Genomic DNA, 19,605 nt, shown 5'->3' with positions numbered 1-19,605 from the left:
ATACATATAGCCAACAAACATATAAAAAGATGCTCAATATTCCTAATCATTAGAAAAGTAAAAATCAAAACTACAATGACAAAACCTTACCCAATGGGATAGCTACTATAAAAAATACAGAAAATAACAAGTGTTGGTTAATATGTGGAGACATTGGAACCCTTATGCACTTTTGGTGGGAATGTAATATGGTACAGTCGCTGTGGAAAAACAGTATGGCAGTCCTCAGAAAACTAAACAGAGAAAATATGGCCCAGCAATTTCACTTCTGGGTATATATCCAAAATGATTGAAAGCAGGGCCTGAAATATATATTTATACACCCATGCTCATAGCAGCATTATTTGCAATAGCCAAAAGGTGGAAGCAATCTAAATGTCCATTGATGGATGAATGTGGTATATACATACAATAGAATGTTGTTCATCCTTAAAAAGGAAAGAAATTCTGTCACATGCTACATGGATGAACCTTGAGGGCATTATGTTCAGTGGAATAAGCCAGTCACAAAAAGACCAGTACTGCATGATTCCATTTATATGAGATAACTATAGTAATCAAACTCATAGAAACAGAAAGTTGAATGGTGGTTGCCAGGGTCTGGAGGGAAGGGGAAATAGTGGTTGTTGTTTAATAGGTAATGAATTTCAACTTTGCAAGATGAAAAAGTTCAGGAGATTGGCTGTACAACAACACGAATATACTTAAAACTACATAACTGTACACTTAAAAATGGTTAAGATGGTAAATTTTTATGTTATTTATATTTTATTACAATTAAAAATAAAAAAAAATTTAAAAATCACTACACACCTGACTTCAGAAGTGTTTCTTTTCAGTTAAGTTTACCCATTAACAGGAGTCAACATGGGCCAGTTTTCATATTCCTTAGTGTTACTACACTGGTAAACTGCAATATTTTCATTTTACCCTCTGGGTTAATTTTTCTCCTCATATTTGCCACTATCTAACATATTTTTTACTCCTTTGTCTATCTGTATATCTCCCCCATCAGAATATACTTCATGAGGGGAGGGATTTTCTATTACACTTATTGAGAAGTAAATCTCTCAAGTAGGAATTACAAGCACAGGTTTTTCACTACAGTAAATCTGCCTTATGATTACCAAAGTACCTCAACCAGTACCTGAGTGACTATCCTGACTTAGAGCATTAAAAAAGAAAAAAAAAAAAAAAAAAGGCCTACATGCAAATGTCTTAAAGTTGCATACAGTTTTAATGTTGAACATTAAATATACTTTAAATTTAGACAATAGAGCTTATTCTAGTTGGTAAAGAGATTAAAAAGTGATAGGTTACCATTTATGATCCCAAATGGACTGGCCTTGTATTATCTAAAATGTTTCTTGCAATGAGAATTAGAAATTTCTGAAAAATCTTTGCTCAAACCATCAAGGTTAAGATGTCTTACTATATTTAAATGCTATGAAGAATGAAATGTGATTATATTGGCTCTTCACATATTGGGAAAGAGTTATGAGTTTGCCATTAGTGTAAGAAAAGCTTCAGAATATGTATGCAAATTTGGCAAATTGAGGTGGTTTTCTCCATGGTACTATGAATAAAAAAGACATTTTAACAAATCTCTAGTTCATAAAAAATCTCTAGTTTTGTGGTCTATTTTTTTCGAATAATAGGAAATGAACTTTTCATAAAAAGTACACGGGGACCTTGGGTGAACGATTTTTTTTCTTCACAGGATTGAAGTGCAGATGGAAAGGGGCAAATCTTAGAATATCTGGAAGATCTGACCAAATGAATATCTACCTATTAAGTTATAATATCCAAAAGGTGGTAATTTACCTTCTACAATGGCCTCTTAAAAAAAAACAAACCCGGGCAGAAAAAATTATGCAGAAAAATTTTGGTGTTATACTGAAAAATGACTAACATTTACATTATTTTTTTTCTCGCGCTTTAATCAACTGTTAGAGGGAAACCCGACACCCCTCCCTCACTGAGTTTATACAAAATTCAACTCAAAAAAGTAAAGCTGATATGTGCATCTTCATTGGAATGAGATAAAGGATGAACCTACACGTTGCAATTTGTAAACAAACTTCGTATAGGCACCATAGATCAGCAAGATTATGCACGTCAACATTTGAGGTAACAAGGCATTTAAAAATAACCATGGTTTATTACTATTGCCGTGATATCACTGATTGCGTAAGCATTGCAATTTAGTTGAAAATAAATGGACTAGACCGGATATTTTTGCAGTGGTTTAATAAGAGATGATGATGGCAATACTGCAGCTGTTCCCAGGCAGTGACAGTCTTCACTGAATTTCTTCACTATTGCTTTTAAATAGAGGGCTGTTTGCTATTTTAGGGCACTCGCTGGGTAAGGAACCTCACTGAAAAAATCACATACGCTTTGCTAATGTGGGAGATAGATGACAATCCTTTGGACCTGTGACTTAGAAGAGGGGGAGGGGAAAGACAACTATCTTGATTTCTTGCCTTGTTCTTGATGATTTGAAGCACAAAACCCCACGAATATTTAAGTGCACGGCTTGACAAAGTAGGGATCAGCGGGAGCTGTAGTCCTGTCTCTCCGAGGCTTCTGCAAAGGCGAGCAGTACGCAATTGTAAGCCTTAAATTGGCTTTTGGCGGACTCCGGCCCTAGAACAGTTTCGTCCTTCTTTTGCTAGATGTTTTCACCTCGCTGCCTTTAACCTGGGTCAGGAGAGGAAAGGACCGTCACCAGCTCGCCGGACCACCCCCGCTCTCCTTCCTCGGGTCCCTCCAGCCGGGGTGCGGAGGCGGGGCCGCCCGGGAGCTGCCCGCTTCCAACATGGCGCCGCGGGAGGCGGGTCCAGCTCCTCGGCCCCCCGGGTTCCGGCGGCGCGCGTTTTGGTTCCGGAGTAACAGTTCCCTCGCCGCCGCCTTCCTCCTCCTCTCTCCGCCGCCGCTGCTGCCACTGCGGCCGCCACCAGGACGCGGGGCCTCGGGCGGCCGGGGCTGAGCCCTCGCGCATCGTGCCCTCTAGCTCCGGGTGGGGCAGAGGACTCGCCCGCGACGCTCTCGCGGAGGACCGCCTCGGCTTTCTCGCGGCCTGGCGGCCCGGGACCTCCTTCCTAATAGCCCTGGACTGAGTCCCCTCCAGAAGGGGACCCTCCCCTCTTCCACTAAGGAGGGGTGGACACCTGCAGCCGTATCTCCCCCAAACCGGGCCCTTGCTCTGTCGTCTCCTCACACCCACACAGAAGGCAGAGAGCTTCACGATCCCGTTTGCCCTCTTTCCAACTCCAGAACCTTCCGAACTCCGCTAGTTCTTACTAATCCCTGCCCCCTCCCCGGTGCACCCTCACAAGGGAGACACCCTCACACCCCATACAGCCTGGGCCTGGCTCGCTGCCTGTGGGCCCCTTGCTGGTCACCTCTCCTCTCTTTCTACCCCCTCACCCTCCACTCGCCTGTTTTCATTCTCTGTCCTCTGCCCCTCACTGCTTGTCACCCCCTGGAGCCCAGCCCCCACCTAACTAGGGTCCAGTGGGTACCGCCTGCATCAGGATGTGAGCCCTTTTAACCTGTAATGCTGTGGCTGGCCCTTGGCCCCTTCCATGCCATGGAGAACCAGGTGCTGGTGATTCGCATCAAGATTCCCAATAGTGGCGCGGTGGACTGGACAGTGCACTCCGGGCCTCAGCTACTCTTCAGGGATGTGCTGGTGAGTGGTAATCTCAATGTCCAAATCCAAGTGAGGGTGGCTCAGGGACTTGGGTTGTCAGCACCTAGACCATTGGTGGCCTGAGCTAGTGGTGGTGGCCATTGCTAGCCTTTTATTGCTTCAGCCACAGCACTGATTGCATCCACTGAAACCTGGCAGATGTGTAAGGACCTGGGGAAAGAGATGAATCAGACTGGACCCCTGCCCTCAGGGAGCTCACAGCCTGGACTGGGACGTACACACAGGTGCAACCAACTGGGATACTAAAAGCTGAGTCCAGGAGAGTTTTTCTCAGGTGTTTTGGGGAATGTCCCTGGCCGGATTCCAGCCATGTCTTTCTACTGAGTTCTCTGAACTTGGTGACCAGCCAGGAAAAGGAAACAAGGGCTCTTTAACTTACGATGTTTGTGCAAACCTAAGAAGTCATTGAGTGTAAGATATTATCTTACCTACCACTAAGAGAAAAAAATGCTGCTCATTAGACTATGACACACAACATCCATTGTACAAAAACAACCCAATTTCAGAAATTTTAATAGAGGGAAAATGTGCATCATAGAATTGATGATGTATTACCTTCAGGATACTCCGAATATATTTCAAATAAAATTATGGAATTTTATTTTTTTTTTATTTTTATTTTATTTTTTATTTTTGTCGTTTTTTCGTGACCGGCACTCAGCCAGTGAGTGCACCAGTCAGTCCTATATAAGATCCGAACCCGCGGCGGGAGCGTCGCCGCGCTGCCAGCGCAGCACTCTACCAAGTGCGCCACGGGCTCGGCCCAAAATTATGGAATTTTAGAGCAGAGTGTAACCTTGTAAGTGGCCTGTTCAGCCCATGTGTCCTTTTTGCAGGTAATTATTGAGGAGCAGTGAAGTGAAATGACCTACCTTTCCAAAGCTGTGTAGCTCCTGAATGGGAGTCTGTACCAGAACTCAAATTTCCTTGCTTTTACTTAGCATTATTTTTTTTTCCTCACATGCTGCAGCCCTGTCTCATCTTTCTAGTATTTATTTGAGATGACAGTTTGCATTATGCCCATTTTATATGCTGAATAACTGAGGCACTGAAGGCAGAAACTGACATACCAAGAAGCACATTGCAACTAGTAGATCTATAGTGGAACTTACCCGCAAGATAAGAAGGGAAAGGCGGCAGGTTTTTGAGAGGAGGGATACTTATGATGTCATTTTCTAGTTGTCTTGAGTGACTGTATCAACATTTGATTCCTATAAGTTCATTTTGGATTCTGGATGTTACTGATCACCCGGGCCATGCAGATTTTCAGATGCCCAGGCCAGGAGTACAGAGGCTGTAGTGAGCCCACAGCCTGCAATTTTGTGCACCAAACTCCATTCTTCTCTTTGCATCCAGAGTTCTCCACACACATGCGTGCACATAGATTTCCCCTCGTGATAAAGACCAAACCCCTTAGCATTGACCTCTGGGCCTATCTTGATTGGCTCTTGCCTGCCCGGTACCAACTTCATCTCGCTGCATCCTATGGCCAGGTATATAGAATTACCTCCAGTACTCCTAGGTGCCCAGGCTGTCTGCACTCTGCCCTTTCCTTCAGCTGGCCAGCTCCCATTTGTCCTTCCAAGCCAAGCTTTGTTTCTCTACGTTAGTTTTGGTTATGTGGCCCACCTCTGTGTTCCCACAGCTTTGTGTGCATACTCCACCCAGCAAAGTACACCTGTTTGGTTATGATCATTTGCCCGTTACTTCCACTAGATGGTAAACTTCTGGAGGAGGTGGATATCTGTTCCCACTTTGTTTCTGTTGCTTCATAGGATCCCTGAAATATTTGCTTAATAAGAGAGCTTAAAAGAGCATGCATTCAATTATGGTTCTGTGGACAGAGCACTAGGTTCTGAGTCAAGAAACTTGGGTTTAATTGCAAACTGTCCCACTAACTAGGCAAGTCACTCTACTTCTCTGAGTCTCAGTTGCCTTATTTGTGAAACAGGGATACTGACAGCTGCCTCAAAGACTTGTGAAGATTAAGTGAGATTGTGTCTACAATGAAAAAGATGAGCTTTCTCTCATTTTACTCCTTTGAAACAATAGAAGGTATTATTTTAAGCAGAGTAGTACAGTGTTTGAGACCACAAACTCTGGAGCCAGACTGCCTGGGTTTAAATTGCCAGTCCTTTTGTTGCCAAATTAGGTTCTTAGGTGCTAAAGTCATAGAAGTGAACAATGCACCCAGCAGTAAAGCAAGCAGTGCTTTATTAAAAGAGGAGATAGACTTATGCACAAGGGAGGTAGCTATGGGGAAGCTAGCTCCCCAAGGGAGGCTGTCCAGGATCCTTTATAGGGCAAGGAGATAAGGCATGCAGGCCAGCATCATCATTCTGCTCTCTGGAGGTGGTCCATTCTGTTCTTCCTGGTTGTGTCACGGGCACATTCTCAGTTAGTGCTTTGGTCCTTGCACCTGCTCGTTAGGTCCAAGATGGTGGTGTTGCTCACTATTGCCACCCCAGTAGGGTTGTTGTAGCAGTCACTGCGAAGCTTTGTGCATATGCGTGAACCCCTAAAGGGGTCTTGAGATTAGTCTGTAACTTAATTTTTACAATTATGGGAAAAGAAAGAATGGGTAGATAATAAGTTTTAAACAAAGCTAACAGTTATATTTTAACGAGCCTTGGGGAAGGTGTTTTGCAACTCAGTCAATATCTGTTCCTCTCTGGTCTCAGTTTATTTTATCAGGGCAGGCCATGGGGTAATCATGTGCCTTGGGGGTCTCATGACTGAGGAGTGGAAAAGTAACAAAGTGTCCTCTACAGGGAAAATGGAGTCAGTTTGGTTCACAGGCCTAGCCCTATTCTGTCTCACTATCACTTGGACAAGTATCTTCTATATCTCAGTTTCTTTATGTGTTTTTTTTTTTTAAAAAAAGTGGAGATGGGTGGGAATAAAAATAGTGCCTACCTCATAGAATTCTGAGGACTACTTGAGCTGATACGTGTAAAGCACTTGGAACAATCTATAATTGTTGTTATTATTGTTAGTGTTGTTATTATAACATAAAGGATAGAGCCTTGGTCTTCTGCTTCTTAAGCATCTCTAAGTTGTACCCGGCTCAAAGCTGACTGGCCTAAAAGTAAACATTGCACAAATGGCCCCACCACTAGAGTTCAGTGTGCCATCTATCTACACACTTTTGTTCAGGTAAGCCCAGGTGGAGTATGTTTTATCAGGAAGGCCTGATAAAAGATTCGTGGTAATGGGTGCTTTGCTGTCTCCTAGTGCTCCCTTATAGAGAGTTCTATGAATGTGCAAGCCCAGTCCTGGAGAACTCTTGTGATCTCTTCTCTGGATTCAACTCACAAAGAGAAGGCAAAAATCCAAGATACATCAGCATCTCTCTGGCTTGGAACCTTAAACTTTAAAGCCACCTGAAACTCGAAAGCATCCCCTTCATCTAATATACCCGTTTCCGACATCCCCACCCCAGTTTTCAAATGAGGAGGCATGAATCTCAGAGGGAGAAAATGCCTTACTAAAGCCACACAGCTAGTTTTTGTCAGAACCTGACACAGAATCCAGAAGCAGGTTGTAGTCAGTCACTGAGTCAAGTGTAACCGACTATCTCAGACCCGAAGTGAGTAGTTGAAGGCTCCAGTCACCACTTCATCAAATAATTGGGAGACCCTGGGCACGCCACTCAGCCTCTCTGGGCCTTGTCTTTTGTCTGAATCACCAACGACTGGCTGCAGTCTAAAGGAGACCTACTTGTTCCTCAAGGGCAGAGACATTTGGGTTATCTGTTGTATCTGTTTTTCGGCTTTCTCTGTTTTTCTTCTTTCCTGGAGATCGAGTCCCGAGTTCTGGGAAAACTGTGCAGGAATTTGGATTGTTGTCTCTAAATTCCAGCTCAGATTTTCCCTCATCTGTGAAATTTCCATCTAAATTGGTGTTGTCAGCCCCACGCTCACCCAATGAGCTAACCGGCCATCCCTATAGGGGATCCGAACCCGTGGCCTTGGTGTTATCAGCACCACACTCTCCCGAGTGAGCCACGGGCCGGCCCTCCATCTAAATTGGGCCCGTGATTTTTTTCCTTCTTCTAGAGTTAGCAAATACTATTTGTTATTTATGTCTTTGTTTGGCTCTTATACTGTAAGTGCTTTATATTGTTAGTCTTTTAGGTTTGTCCTTATCTCTGTGATGCCCAGATTATATGCTTCCTAAAGTCAAGGACCAATGTTTATTCTTCTATAGCCTACAGCTTTGTGACCTTTATGCTCCTGGCATGTTATAGATGCTGAATTATAATATTTGTCTGGTTTATTGAAAGGAAGGAGAAAAAAAGGATTAAGAAATGATCACCATCAAGATATTTAAGCTCAGGTTTTCTTTTGAAACCTTTAGGGTAGGTAAAATCTTATACTGTTGATGGTGGAGAAGGTCACTTGGAAATAAGTCACTTAAAATACAACTGGAAATATACATAAAATCATTAAGTGTACCCTGCTGAAAAATGACCAGTAGATATTGACTAATTTTCAAACTTTTTACCCCGTTGTCATTATCATAGCCCTGCTTTGTTTGCTTTAAAGAAAACAAGAAGGTCGGTTGTGCTCATGTAATTTTCTCAAGCAACTTTGCTCTTTTTTTCTCTTTTTCCCATATCAGATATAAATAGCAAGCGTGATACCTTCTTTACAGTGATGGGCAGAGTGGGTTATTAGCATCTGGTTATTAGAAATTAGCTGTTTGTTGGGGTCTGTGTTCATAGTAGGAAGGATCAGGATTAGCAAACTAACTTAGTTAACTTCAGAGTTCCCTGGAAGTAACAAGTTATAACCTAGACTTGGAGGATTAGGGATTGAGTGGTTCCCCCCCATTTTTTTTTAACCTATACTGAGTGGCTAGAAAGGGTCATCAATACATGCTGTGGAAGGATGAAGTCAGTGAATGAATGTCCATTCTCCACTGACTGTTGGGTGCTGGAATTTAAAGGTTTTATTATGAGATAAGCTTTCTAATGTTCCAGTGATCAGTGATTTGTTTATTTAACATACACTAATATGGTACTTGCCATGTGCTAGACACGGCTCTAAGCACTTTATAAATATTAAGTCATTTAGCCCTACAAGCTCTGAGGTACATACAATTATGATTTCATTTTACCCATAAGGAAACTGAGGCACAGAGAGATTCATTCACTCAGCTAGTGAGAGACAGAGTCAGCATCCAGCCCTAGCAGTTTGGCTCCAGAGTCCATGCTTGCAGGCTTTACACTGGACTACTGTATACTTTATTCGGTACTCACTCCACAGTTTCCTGTCAATAAATACTTTCTACCTATGAGTGTGTAGAGAGAATTTTTAACCCTAAAATCTTTTATAGATACTTCCTCAAAAAGTTGATGTTTCATTTGGTAAGTCTAGAGTCAGAGAAAAATAATCTTTTGGTTCTAATGAGCAAGGGCTGCCTAAGATAATTCTCTTTGATCAATTTTATATGCATAGATTTATTTTTTTAAAAAAGGAAAAAGGCGCAGTAGAGGCAAGACTATTATGCAAATTGCCACTGCAGCAAAAGCTTCTAAAGAATTGCCTTTAGAAGGAAGTTGCAGCCGCCACTGTGCTAAGTGCCCTGCTTGGAAGGGCTGTGGGCTCCCTGCAGAGAAATACTGCAAGCAGCTCTGTCGGGCGGCTGCCTGGTGCCAGTTCTGGTCCAGCCTAGGAGGCACATTGTGACAGAGCTCCAGGAGAGGAACGAGGTTTGCAGGCTGTTTGGGTCGGACTGGTCGTAATGGAGGGTCACTTTTACCAGAACTTAGGTGTTCTGTGCCTCTTCAATTAAGCTGTCTCTGTAGGCTAATTTTCAAGTGTTTCAGCTTTATAGATTCACTTAAACATTGCTTTCAGATTATATACACTTTTTAGATTTTTTTTTGTAGGCTACATTAACTTTATTTTGATGTCATTGAATATGCTTTCTTTTGTTTAAGAGTAAAGACTGATAAGAATTGTTTGTAATAAATGTAGCATTATAGGTTTCTATAATCACTGAGACTTGAGTGTTGCACCCCTACAACTATGAGTGCAAGGCATGACATTGCTTGTTACATATCAGGAACTACCTTTGTTGAATGTCTACAATGTGCTAGGTTCCAAACTTATGTTTCTTGCATTACTTAATTTTTATATTAACTTTGTAAATATAACTAGACCCATTTTGGAGGATAATCAAATTGAGGCTCAGAGAAGTTGAGCAATTTTTCGCCCCCAAGTCATATATCTAATAACAAGTGCAGAGCTGAGATCTGAACCTAGGTCAGTCTAACTCCCAACGCCCCCCCCCCTTCTTTTTCCTCCACAGTATCTTCCATAGCCTCCCATAGAGAAAACCAATTTTTTTGTAAATATACAAATTGAATTGAGAGTAAAAGATTTTGTTATCAATACAGAGTAGAAAAGGTTTCCTAAAGATTTTTCTCCCTGGAATGGAGACTTAAACTGTGGGCCTGCGTTGCTGGGCTAAGTGTGATTATAAGTTAGTTTTTATAGGTTATGTCAATATTTAAGAAACCTTTCCCAGGGTCTCATATTTCCCTAGGATTTGCCACGTGTTAGCAGTAAAGAAGATGGCTAATTGTGCTTCTTTATTCTTTATTTGTTTAGGATGTGATAGGCCAGGTTCTGCCTGAAGCAACAACTACAGCATTTGAATGTAAGTCTGGCTTGTATACTTTCTTGACTATTTCTTTCTGCAGTAATTTTTCAAAGGGTTTATGGTTTGCATTACTTTGGAAACTGACAAACAGATTATTTATGATCATCATATGGTACATTTAAATATTTATAAATTAATGCAAGTTTAATGATGATACTGAACCAAGTAATATTTTCTTATTTAATCATATCTTGGGTGTGCATATTTCTATAATATAGCTTTAATTACCAACATGACCTTTATCTGCTCTTGCTCCTCACTGTAGTAATATTGCGGGACAAAATGAAACGTGTAAACTACCTGTAGGCCAATGATTATTGATTAAGAGATATTAATCCACAGTTGCTTTGAAACATAGCCACAGAGTAGAGCTTTTACATGAGCATTGCATGGAGTAATTCTGTTTTAGTGGGGCTTGGCAGAACTGCTAGATGATGAGAGGAACACTTCTAGTCTTGAGTCTGTTCCCTCTCCCCCACCAGTTGGCTTGGGCACAGGGCTGGGGTGTACTAGAAAATTGGTTTTGACGTGAACCAGGTTATTACAGGGGAGGTCATGGTCGGAGTAATGTTAAGATGAGAGTTTAGTCAGTATCATAGAGGATCAAGTGCTGAGAAGGACAAAGGGTTTGGCACTGTGGTTCCCATCTTTTTTTGAAAATGATGGTCACTTTTCATTGTAGAAAAATTTGTGGTTTGTACGTTCTGTTTACTATATACTTAAGAAACAGAAACTTTTTGTTTTCAATAAGTATACTTTTTGTTTCTATTTCTTAAAAAGATCCTTACTGACAGAGTTCAGTGGGCACATCCTCTTTGGAGGACAATTTGGCAGTACTTACTATCAATATGTAAAATGTGCAAAACCTTTGATTTAGCAGATCTACTTTTAGGAAGCTATACAGCAGAAGGAGCTACACGTGTTGAATGCCCTTGAAACAAGGTGTTTATTGTGGGATTATTTTTAATAGCCAAAAATTAGAGGTAAACCAAATGCCTAGTATAATGGATTACTAAATTATGATTTATTTGTAATCTGAAGCATTAAGCAGCAGCTAAAAAGAAAGAGTTAGGATTTTATGCATTGACATGGAAAGCTATCTATGATATATTGTTGAATAAGCAAATAATATGTGTGGTATGATCCCACTTTGTAAAAGATCCAAACATGCCCCTTCCCCCTTTATGTATATATTGAGAGATAGGGTCTGAAGAGTGCCTGCTACAATGCTTTCTAGTGGTTTCCTCTGGAAAGTGGACTTGGGGCCTGGGGGTTAGGGGTGGTGGTGGTAAATGAGCATACTTTTTACTTTATATATTTCTCTATTGTTTGAATATTTTTCAACAATCATTACTTTTTAAAAAAATCTACTATGAGTAGGACTGTTAATTAGTATTTTATTAATCACACTGGACTCCGTATACTATTAAAATATAGTACATATATCTGAAATGCATATTAGTGTTGCAAGCTCTTTTCAGACTCCATTCAGTAACTGCTTGGGGGTGCCAGGGGTTTCTTGGACAGTCCGATAGTTAACTTTTGGAGTACAGGTTGAGTATTCCTTATCTGAAATGCTTGGGACAAGAAATGTTTCAGATTTGGGATTTTTCCAGATTTTGGATTTTGCATATATACAATGAGATATCTTGGGGATGGGAACAAGTCTAAACATGACATTTTTTTATGGCTCATATATACCTTATACACATCACCTGAAGGTAATTTTATAGAATGTTTTTAATAATTTTGTACATGAAACACATGACCTGTCACGTGATATTGGATATGGAATTTTCCACTTGTGGCATGTCAACTCTCAAAATATTTTCAGATTTTGGAGCATTTTGTAGTTTTGAATTAGGAATGCCCAAACCAGTACTTAGAGTTGTCGGATGCTGTACTGAGAGCATTCCATGGCTTATCTCAACTATTTTAAGCGTTACAAGATTCTCACGAAGTACTTGAAGGACTGTTATTATTGGGTCTGTTTTGGTTGAGGACAGGACATCTCTCTTTTAAGCAACTTGCTCAAACTCTCACAGCTAATAATTGGCAAAGTGGAATTTCTGAAATAGATTCCAGAACATGTATTCTTAACCATTGTGCTGGTCTTGTTCTGAGAGTTGTCATAATCTTTGAAGTCATATATTCTGGTTGTTCTTAAGCATGGCAAAAAGAAGCTGACTTTGTACTTTCTACTGCATGCTTTCTGGATTCCTAGAGTGGCTTGATGTAGCTGTGCCTGTCCTACTAGCTTCCAGAGTTATGATTCATAATAATAATACTGATTATTTTAACTGTCATTTATTGATGGCTTGCTCTGTGCCAATCAGTGTACCAGATGATTTGCCTAGATTGTTACTAATCTTTACCATGACTCTGTGGGGCAGGAAAATTACACCTGTGAGGAAAATGAAGCTCAGAAACAGGAAATGATTGCCATAGGTGATCACTAGGGAAGTGGTGGAACTCAGATTCAAACGCACATCTTTTTGACTGTAAAATGTGCACTCTTTGTTACCAAGTGTGTCGAGAGCCTAAGTACAGAAAAAAATGTTTACACCTCTATGTTTAAGTTCTTCGACATCATGCTCTTCCTTTTCCCCCAACAAAGAAGGGCAGCAGCTCTATACCCATCTGTATCTGGACCACTTTTAGATGAGAAACAAAAACAACAACAACACAGACAAAGTAATGATGGTTGTACGTTTTTTGTGCTTGGATTATCGTGTACTTTCTGTTATAACCTTGAAATCCTAGGGTGGCTTTTTTTGTGATTGTTCTGGGATGACTTTATTTTCTGAACCAATAATCTGAACCAATAAGTAGAATCTATGTATAAGAAATAATTAAGAGGATATAGTTTGTAAGCTAATTTACTGAAATTGTTGGGATATTTCAGTGGTTTATGGGTATGATGGAACAGCCCTCTAATAAATAAAACTTTAATCAAAGAACTGTTTTTGATAATACATTTAATACTGAAAAGTATATCTAACACTAATTGATTTTTTTATACAAAGGAGGTGGTGTTACATTTAGTCATATGAATTAAGCAGCAAGAGAAAGGGCATCTGTCAAATTTGCCTGTTTTACATAAATATAGAGAAAAAGTTGAGTGAGTGGAAAAGAGGAGAAAGGTCAGGTAATGTCACAGATTCTTCAGGTCTGAGAAATGCCATCTCTTCAGTGACACCTCTGAGGATTCCAGATGGATTAATCTCTCTGTGCGCCTTCGCTAGAACAGGGAACTGATCCTCCGCCTTCTGGTCGATTGTATGTGTTTCCCCCTCACTGGATTTTGAGTCATTTGGTGATAGGCACCATGTTTTATCTCACTCTTGCTTGCTTCTTTGTACTGAGCTTAGTGCCTTAGAGCAACACACTTGTTGAATAAAATGGAATGTTATGTGTGTCCATATTTGAATGAAAATTATAACATGCGCGTGATCTAAAGCTAAATGAGTAATTTGCTTTTTGGATTTATTTATGCTATTGCTTAAGCATGGCATATAATTGGTTGGTCGTGGACAAGTCAGGCCTCAAATCCAAATTCCCACACTTGATTGCTGTGAAGGGGCAGAGGTTCTGCAGTGGCTGTGTTCTTTCTGATTTCTGTTCCTGGGGATGGTGTTTCCTGGGAAGTTAGGGCTAGATGAGGGAAGGGAGACCTGTCTGTGTTGAACTCACCTCTTTTTCTTCTTACCCCTTTTAGGTCATTTCTGCCTTACAACTAGAGCACAAACGAAAGTATGTTTTGTTTTGTTTGTTTGTTTTTTGGCGGCTGGCTGGTATGGGGATCTGAATCCTTGACTGTGGTGTTATAACATCATGCTCTAATCAGCTGACCTAATCAGCCAGCCCTTAAAGTACTTTTTAATAGCTGGTATTTGAGTTTTTTTTTTAAAGAAGATATAGATAATCTTTAAAGATATTCAAGCAGCATAGAAATAAAGCAAAAAGTAAATGTCTCCATTTCCCCAAGTTCTCTGGTTTCATTGTTAACAATTTCTTCTGTGTCTTTACAGAAATTTTCTCTGTTCATAATACATACTATACTACTGCTAGTTTCCCCTGCCCTGACTTAATAGTATATATTTGACCTCCTTCCAACAGCAGCTTGAACAGATCAACTTCATTCTTTTGGATGACTACATTATATTTAATTTTATGGCTGTGGCTTAATTTATTTAATCTACTGATGGACATTTAGGTTGTTACCAATTTTTCAGTGCTGTATTAGAAAGTATGCTGAAGTCAACAGCATTGTTTTATGTCTTTCCACACCATGGGAATATATTTCTAGGATAAATTCCTAGGAGTTGGGACTACTGAGACAAAAAGTACCCATATTTTAAATTTCAATAGGTATTACCATTTTGCTCTGCAAGACAGAACCAATTTACACTCTCACCATTGCTTTACGAAAAGGCCTATTTCCCTCTACCCTTGCCATTTCTTGGTATCAGCAAACTTTTTAGTCAATGCCGATTTGAGAGGTGAAAAAGATTATTATATCACTGTTTTACTTTATATTTCTTTAATTATAGTTGAACATCTTTTCATTTGTACTTGGTCATATGTATTTAATTTCTATGAACTATTTGTTGTTACCTTTGCCGATTTTTTCTATTAGGTTGTCTTTTTCCAATTGGCTTAGGAACTTTCCTATATTAAGAAAATTAGCCCTTTGTCTTGTGTAACACATATTTTTGTTCAGTTTGTTGCTCTTTTCTGCTTGTTTTGGTCTTTTTATTCTCACAGCTTTTTTCTCTAGAGATTTACATGGTCAAGTTATCATATTTTTATCAATTTACACGGTCAAATTTTCATATTTTCCTCTGTAACTTTTGGATTTATATCACAGTTAGAAAGGTCTTTCACTTTCCCGGATAGTGAAAAATGTTTATCCATATTATTTTTTCTTTCTACTTTAATGGGGTTAAACACACATATTAGTTATGTATATAAATATGCATGTTTGCATGTGTCACAGTGTAGGATTTTTTAAAAAACAAAAAGCATGTATTTTTATTATAAAGGTCAGAAGAACTTTTTAAGAAATTTTATACCATCTTCAGTTTATTTTGGTGAAAGAAGTCAGGTGGGGGTCCAACTTTATTTTTTAAGCAAATAGACAGTTGACTCCACCCCAGTAAATATTGAATAAGTCATCTTCTCCCAGATGTGAGAGCTTTTCTGCGATTAAGCTAAATTCCATAACCATAAAAAATTTTGTATGTTTGCATTTGTGGGCCCTACTATATGCTGAGGGAGCTTGACATTCATATAGGCCCAGAGACCCCTGCTGATTTTCACAGTTCCGTTAGCAGATTAATGAGTACACCAACACATGAGGTGATAAAAGTCAACTGTGCCCACTAATGCGTTTCCTGTGCATATCTGCTACATGTGTTCCTCTCCCTGGATTTTTCTCTGGACAAGTAACTGCTGTAAAATGACTGTTGTACTGGTATCTCTGAGCAGTAAAATCTCACTGGTGACTTGAAAGATGCATTTTAAATCTATATGGACAAATTTTGTTTTACATCTATAAATACCATGTGGTTTTACTTTTCCATGACACTCTGACTTCATTTATTCTGCTCTATAGCCCTCATAAATATCTTCACACTTGTCAAACCAAGCATCTGAGTTTGGTTCAGAAAATATGGTTATAGGATAAGTATTTATTTTGTTCGGGTCTTTCCTCAACCTTGTTTAATCTTACTTCTCATTGAATAGAATCCTTTTCATTTGTTTAATGAATTTCTGGAAGATTTATTTTGAATTTTGGGTAGAAATCTTTAAACCAACACATCGTATCTTATTTTATTCTTATAATTTTTTATTGGAATTTTTCTTTTTAATTCTTTTTCTTTACTTTTTTTATATAAAAGACAAGTAGTTGCTTATAAGCAAAACTAGGTAAGTTTGTGAAAAATTGTAACTCACAATAAACCTACGTTGAATCTAAAAGTTATTTAACATGTTAATAGTTAATTATGCACCCTAGAATTTGAGACAATTTGAAGAGAGCTTTAATTTATTGAAATTTTGGCTTAAAATATTCTTTTTAATTTGGATTTAAAATTTGGATTTTTACCCAAATCCTTTTTAGTTTTTTGGGAGTAATTGTTTCTTATTAATAGTCTTGCTAATTTTGTAGGAGAATTAAGAAGGTTAAGTTCTTTACCCAAGCACCAGACTAGTTATTCCTCAAGGTCATAGTGCTGCTCACCTTTGAATCCCTAGAAACTCTACCATAGTACATGGCACATAGTAGACACTCAGTATGTGTTTCTGGAATGCATGGACGGTTGAAGGAATGAAGTGATAAAGACAAGCCTCCTATAGCCTATTCATCAGCACAACCTATTGGCTCTGTCTTCAGAATATATCCAGCATGTGATGACTTCTTAAAACCTCAGTTTGGTTTAGGCCACCATCTCTCACCTGGAGCAGGGCAGTGGCCCCCTAACTGGTTTCCCTGTTCCTACTTTTGCCTCCACGCAGCCGCTTCACACAGCAGCCAGAGTGATTGATCCTTTTAAAAGTTTAGTGCGATCATGACACTCAGAACCCTCCAGTGATTTCCATCCCACTCAAGAGTGAAAGACAAGTCCTTAAAATGCCCTACAAAGCCCTGCATTTTCTTATCTGCCCCCAACCTTGTCCCACCATTACTTCTTCTCTGAACTCATCTGGTTCTCTCCCTGCCTCTTATACTATTCTAGCCACTCTGGCTTCCTCTCTCTCTTGAACGTGCTGGGCCTTCTTCTGACTCTGGGTCTTTGCATTAGTGGTTCCCTCCACCTGGAACACTCTTCCCCCCAGATATCTGCAGGGCCCACTTCCTCACCTCCTTCGGTTTCTCTCCACCAGAGTGCGAACTCTATGAGGGCAGGGTTTTTTTGTTTTCTTTTTCTTTTTTCACTATTATTATACCACTGCCCAGAACAATGCCTGCCACATAGTGGGCGATTTTATTTGCTGAAAGGAGGAAGCAAAAAAGGAAGGAAGGAATCAGGAGGAGGGGGGCTTGGAGCTAAATTAACACTCATGGATATGAAGACTTGGCCATAGAAACTATGGCCACTAGTTCTGCCCAGATCATTAGACTCCACACCTGAGAAGGGCTCTGAACTTGACATCTTTTCTGGTAATTTCCTGTTGATGTTTTTCTAACCTCTACAATTATGCTTTCATTTCTTTCCTCTTGCCTAGGAAAAGTTCCTTTGCTGTAGTTCTGATTGACTCCCACCTGGCATGGAAGGAGTGTGACAAATGACATATAATATATATTGCCTTAACTTTCTGTTGCTCTTTGTAGAAGCTAGATTGTTTCTCTGGAAAGCCCCCTTGAGCCCTGTCACTGCGGTGGGTGCTGCTTGGCTGAGCACTCCCCAGCATCTGCTATTTGTCTGCTGTTTACTCGGTAGGCCGTTCTGACCGCCCTTTACCTGAGGCTGCCTCATCCTCTTTTGGGCCTTTATGTTCTTCTTCTTGGTTTCTCTTTTGGATTGCACGTTGCTTCAAATAAAATCGCTAACAACATATGGCCTGTTATGATTCTCTTTTCCCAAACTCTGCCATTTTGTATATTTGTGACACACTGCAGATTTTGTGAAGATTGCTTCATAATATTTGTTTACCATCTGCTGCACTCTATTTGGTATCTTGCTAGGATTTTTTCCTCCATTTTAAGTGACATTAACAAAATCCAGCCAGTACATAGACTTTCTGGTTCTACTTTTGCTTTCCTAATGTGCTGGAAAATCATATTACTATGCTCCAGGCAACTAGAGAAGCCTGGAATTCTCATTGTGGATGAGTGTATCAGATCTATTTCCCCCCTTTTTCTTGGTCATATCCAGTAATGCTTTTTTGGTCAGATGGCAAAGAACCTCCATGCATAAGACAGAAAGAGTTCAGATTATCTTTCTACTTCTTTCCACTTAGTACTGCTACTTTCTAGTGTTCTTCACCAATGTATTTATACATTTGAAAGTCTTTGTGCCATTTCAGTAAAGTTTTATGATTTATAGTTCTAGTAGTATAATTTTTATAGCCAATCCAGTGTTCAGTGTTATACGCAAATAGCCAGAGTCTTTGCTAGATGGTCTGTATATATGTCCAACATTTTGTTCAGAAAAATGTTTTAGGTTACTGTCATACCTCATCATCTGGTATGTATTTGTGCTTTCTTACCCTTTACTGACTTCTCACACCTGTTATTCATTGTCTTTAAAGAGAAGTGCATTCTCACTTTAAATGTTAAGATGAATGGTTTGCTCTTGGGCTGCCAACAAGGGGTCAGAGATAGCTTAGATTTTGCCTTGTGGCCAGAACCACCACTCATCTCTTGGGTGTGGTTACTTTTCCAACTCAGTCTCCTCTTTGACAAGAACAAGGAGTCTTTATTAAAACAACTAAGCACAGATATTAAAGAGTGAAGCAGACAGTTCTCCAAAGAGCGTTTTGTAAAGAAAACCAATACCTACATAAAATTGAGTCTCCTATTAAACTATAAGAACCATTAATTAGTGTGTAATATAAGCCTGATTTTATCCCCAGGCTTTATTAGAATGCCTCTTTTAACTTATCTGAAATTGTCCTGTCAGAGTCAGTCCATATGAGAAAGCTCCAGCATTAACATTAGGTCAAAAGCCTTTTGGTCTCAGATTTCTGTCCACTTAAAACAGTGCTTTTGTAGTGTTTCACAGCTGCTTTTCTATTGAATATCTTTCTCTGCAAGAAATTATTCTGAGCTAACTTCTCTCAGTTTTCTTTCCCCTCCCTGAAATAACCCCTCAAGAGATTTCATAGAAGTCTAGAATTCCAAAATATTTTAAGTAGCCTTACAGGTTCAAGGCCTGGCTTTGAGAACTCAAAGAACTCTCTCTCTCTTCTTGAGAGAGATTGAGATTTAAATTATCTTTCTGGAATCTTTGCCCACTCTTTAGAAATTATGAAAAGGGTTTTCACTAGTTTTTACTAAACTCTAAGCACCTCCCCATCCCGTGTGAACAATACCTTATTGAGGTCTTGTGTATATTGAAATTTGAATATAAGCAGTCTATTTGTAACCATTATCTCTGTAGCTAGCTTTGCAGTAGAAATGAGATTTATAAAAAACTACTTTGTTCAGGCTGTAAATTGCTTTTTAACCAAGTTTGGGAATTCATCAAGAACAAATCATTTTAGCCTAC

General features: G+C 39.6%; 1 protein-coding gene across 5 annotated transcripts in view; it reads left to right on the top strand.

Moving 5' to 3' along the window:
• Nucleotides 1-2,829: 2,829 nt before the first annotated feature.
• MAP2K5 (mitogen-activated protein kinase kinase 5) overlaps nucleotides 2,830-19,605 on the top strand; it is a 239,060-nt gene continuing 222,284 nt past the window's right edge. Inside the window, exons 1-2 of one of the 5 annotated variants that reach the window (XM_063088827.1) lie at nucleotides 2,830-3,697; nucleotides 10,339-10,387. In XM_063088827.1, the coding sequence (XP_062944897.1) occupies nucleotides 3,563-3,697; nucleotides 10,339-10,387 (184 nt within the window). In that variant the 5' untranslated portion in view covers nucleotides 2,830-3,562. The remainder of the gene's footprint in view (nucleotides 3,698-10,338; nucleotides 10,388-19,605) is intronic. The other 4 variants (XM_063088824.1, XM_063088823.1, XM_063088826.1 and 1 more) reach the window with 4 other exon arrangements.

The sequence above is a fragment of the Cynocephalus volans genome, chromosome 3 (assembly GCF_027409185.1).
Source record: "Cynocephalus volans isolate mCynVol1 chromosome 3, mCynVol1.pri, whole genome shotgun sequence".
Classification (NCBI taxonomy): Eukaryota; Metazoa; Chordata; class Mammalia; order Dermoptera; family Cynocephalidae; genus Cynocephalus; species Cynocephalus volans.
This window is presented reverse-complemented; position numbering and strand designations above follow the sequence as displayed.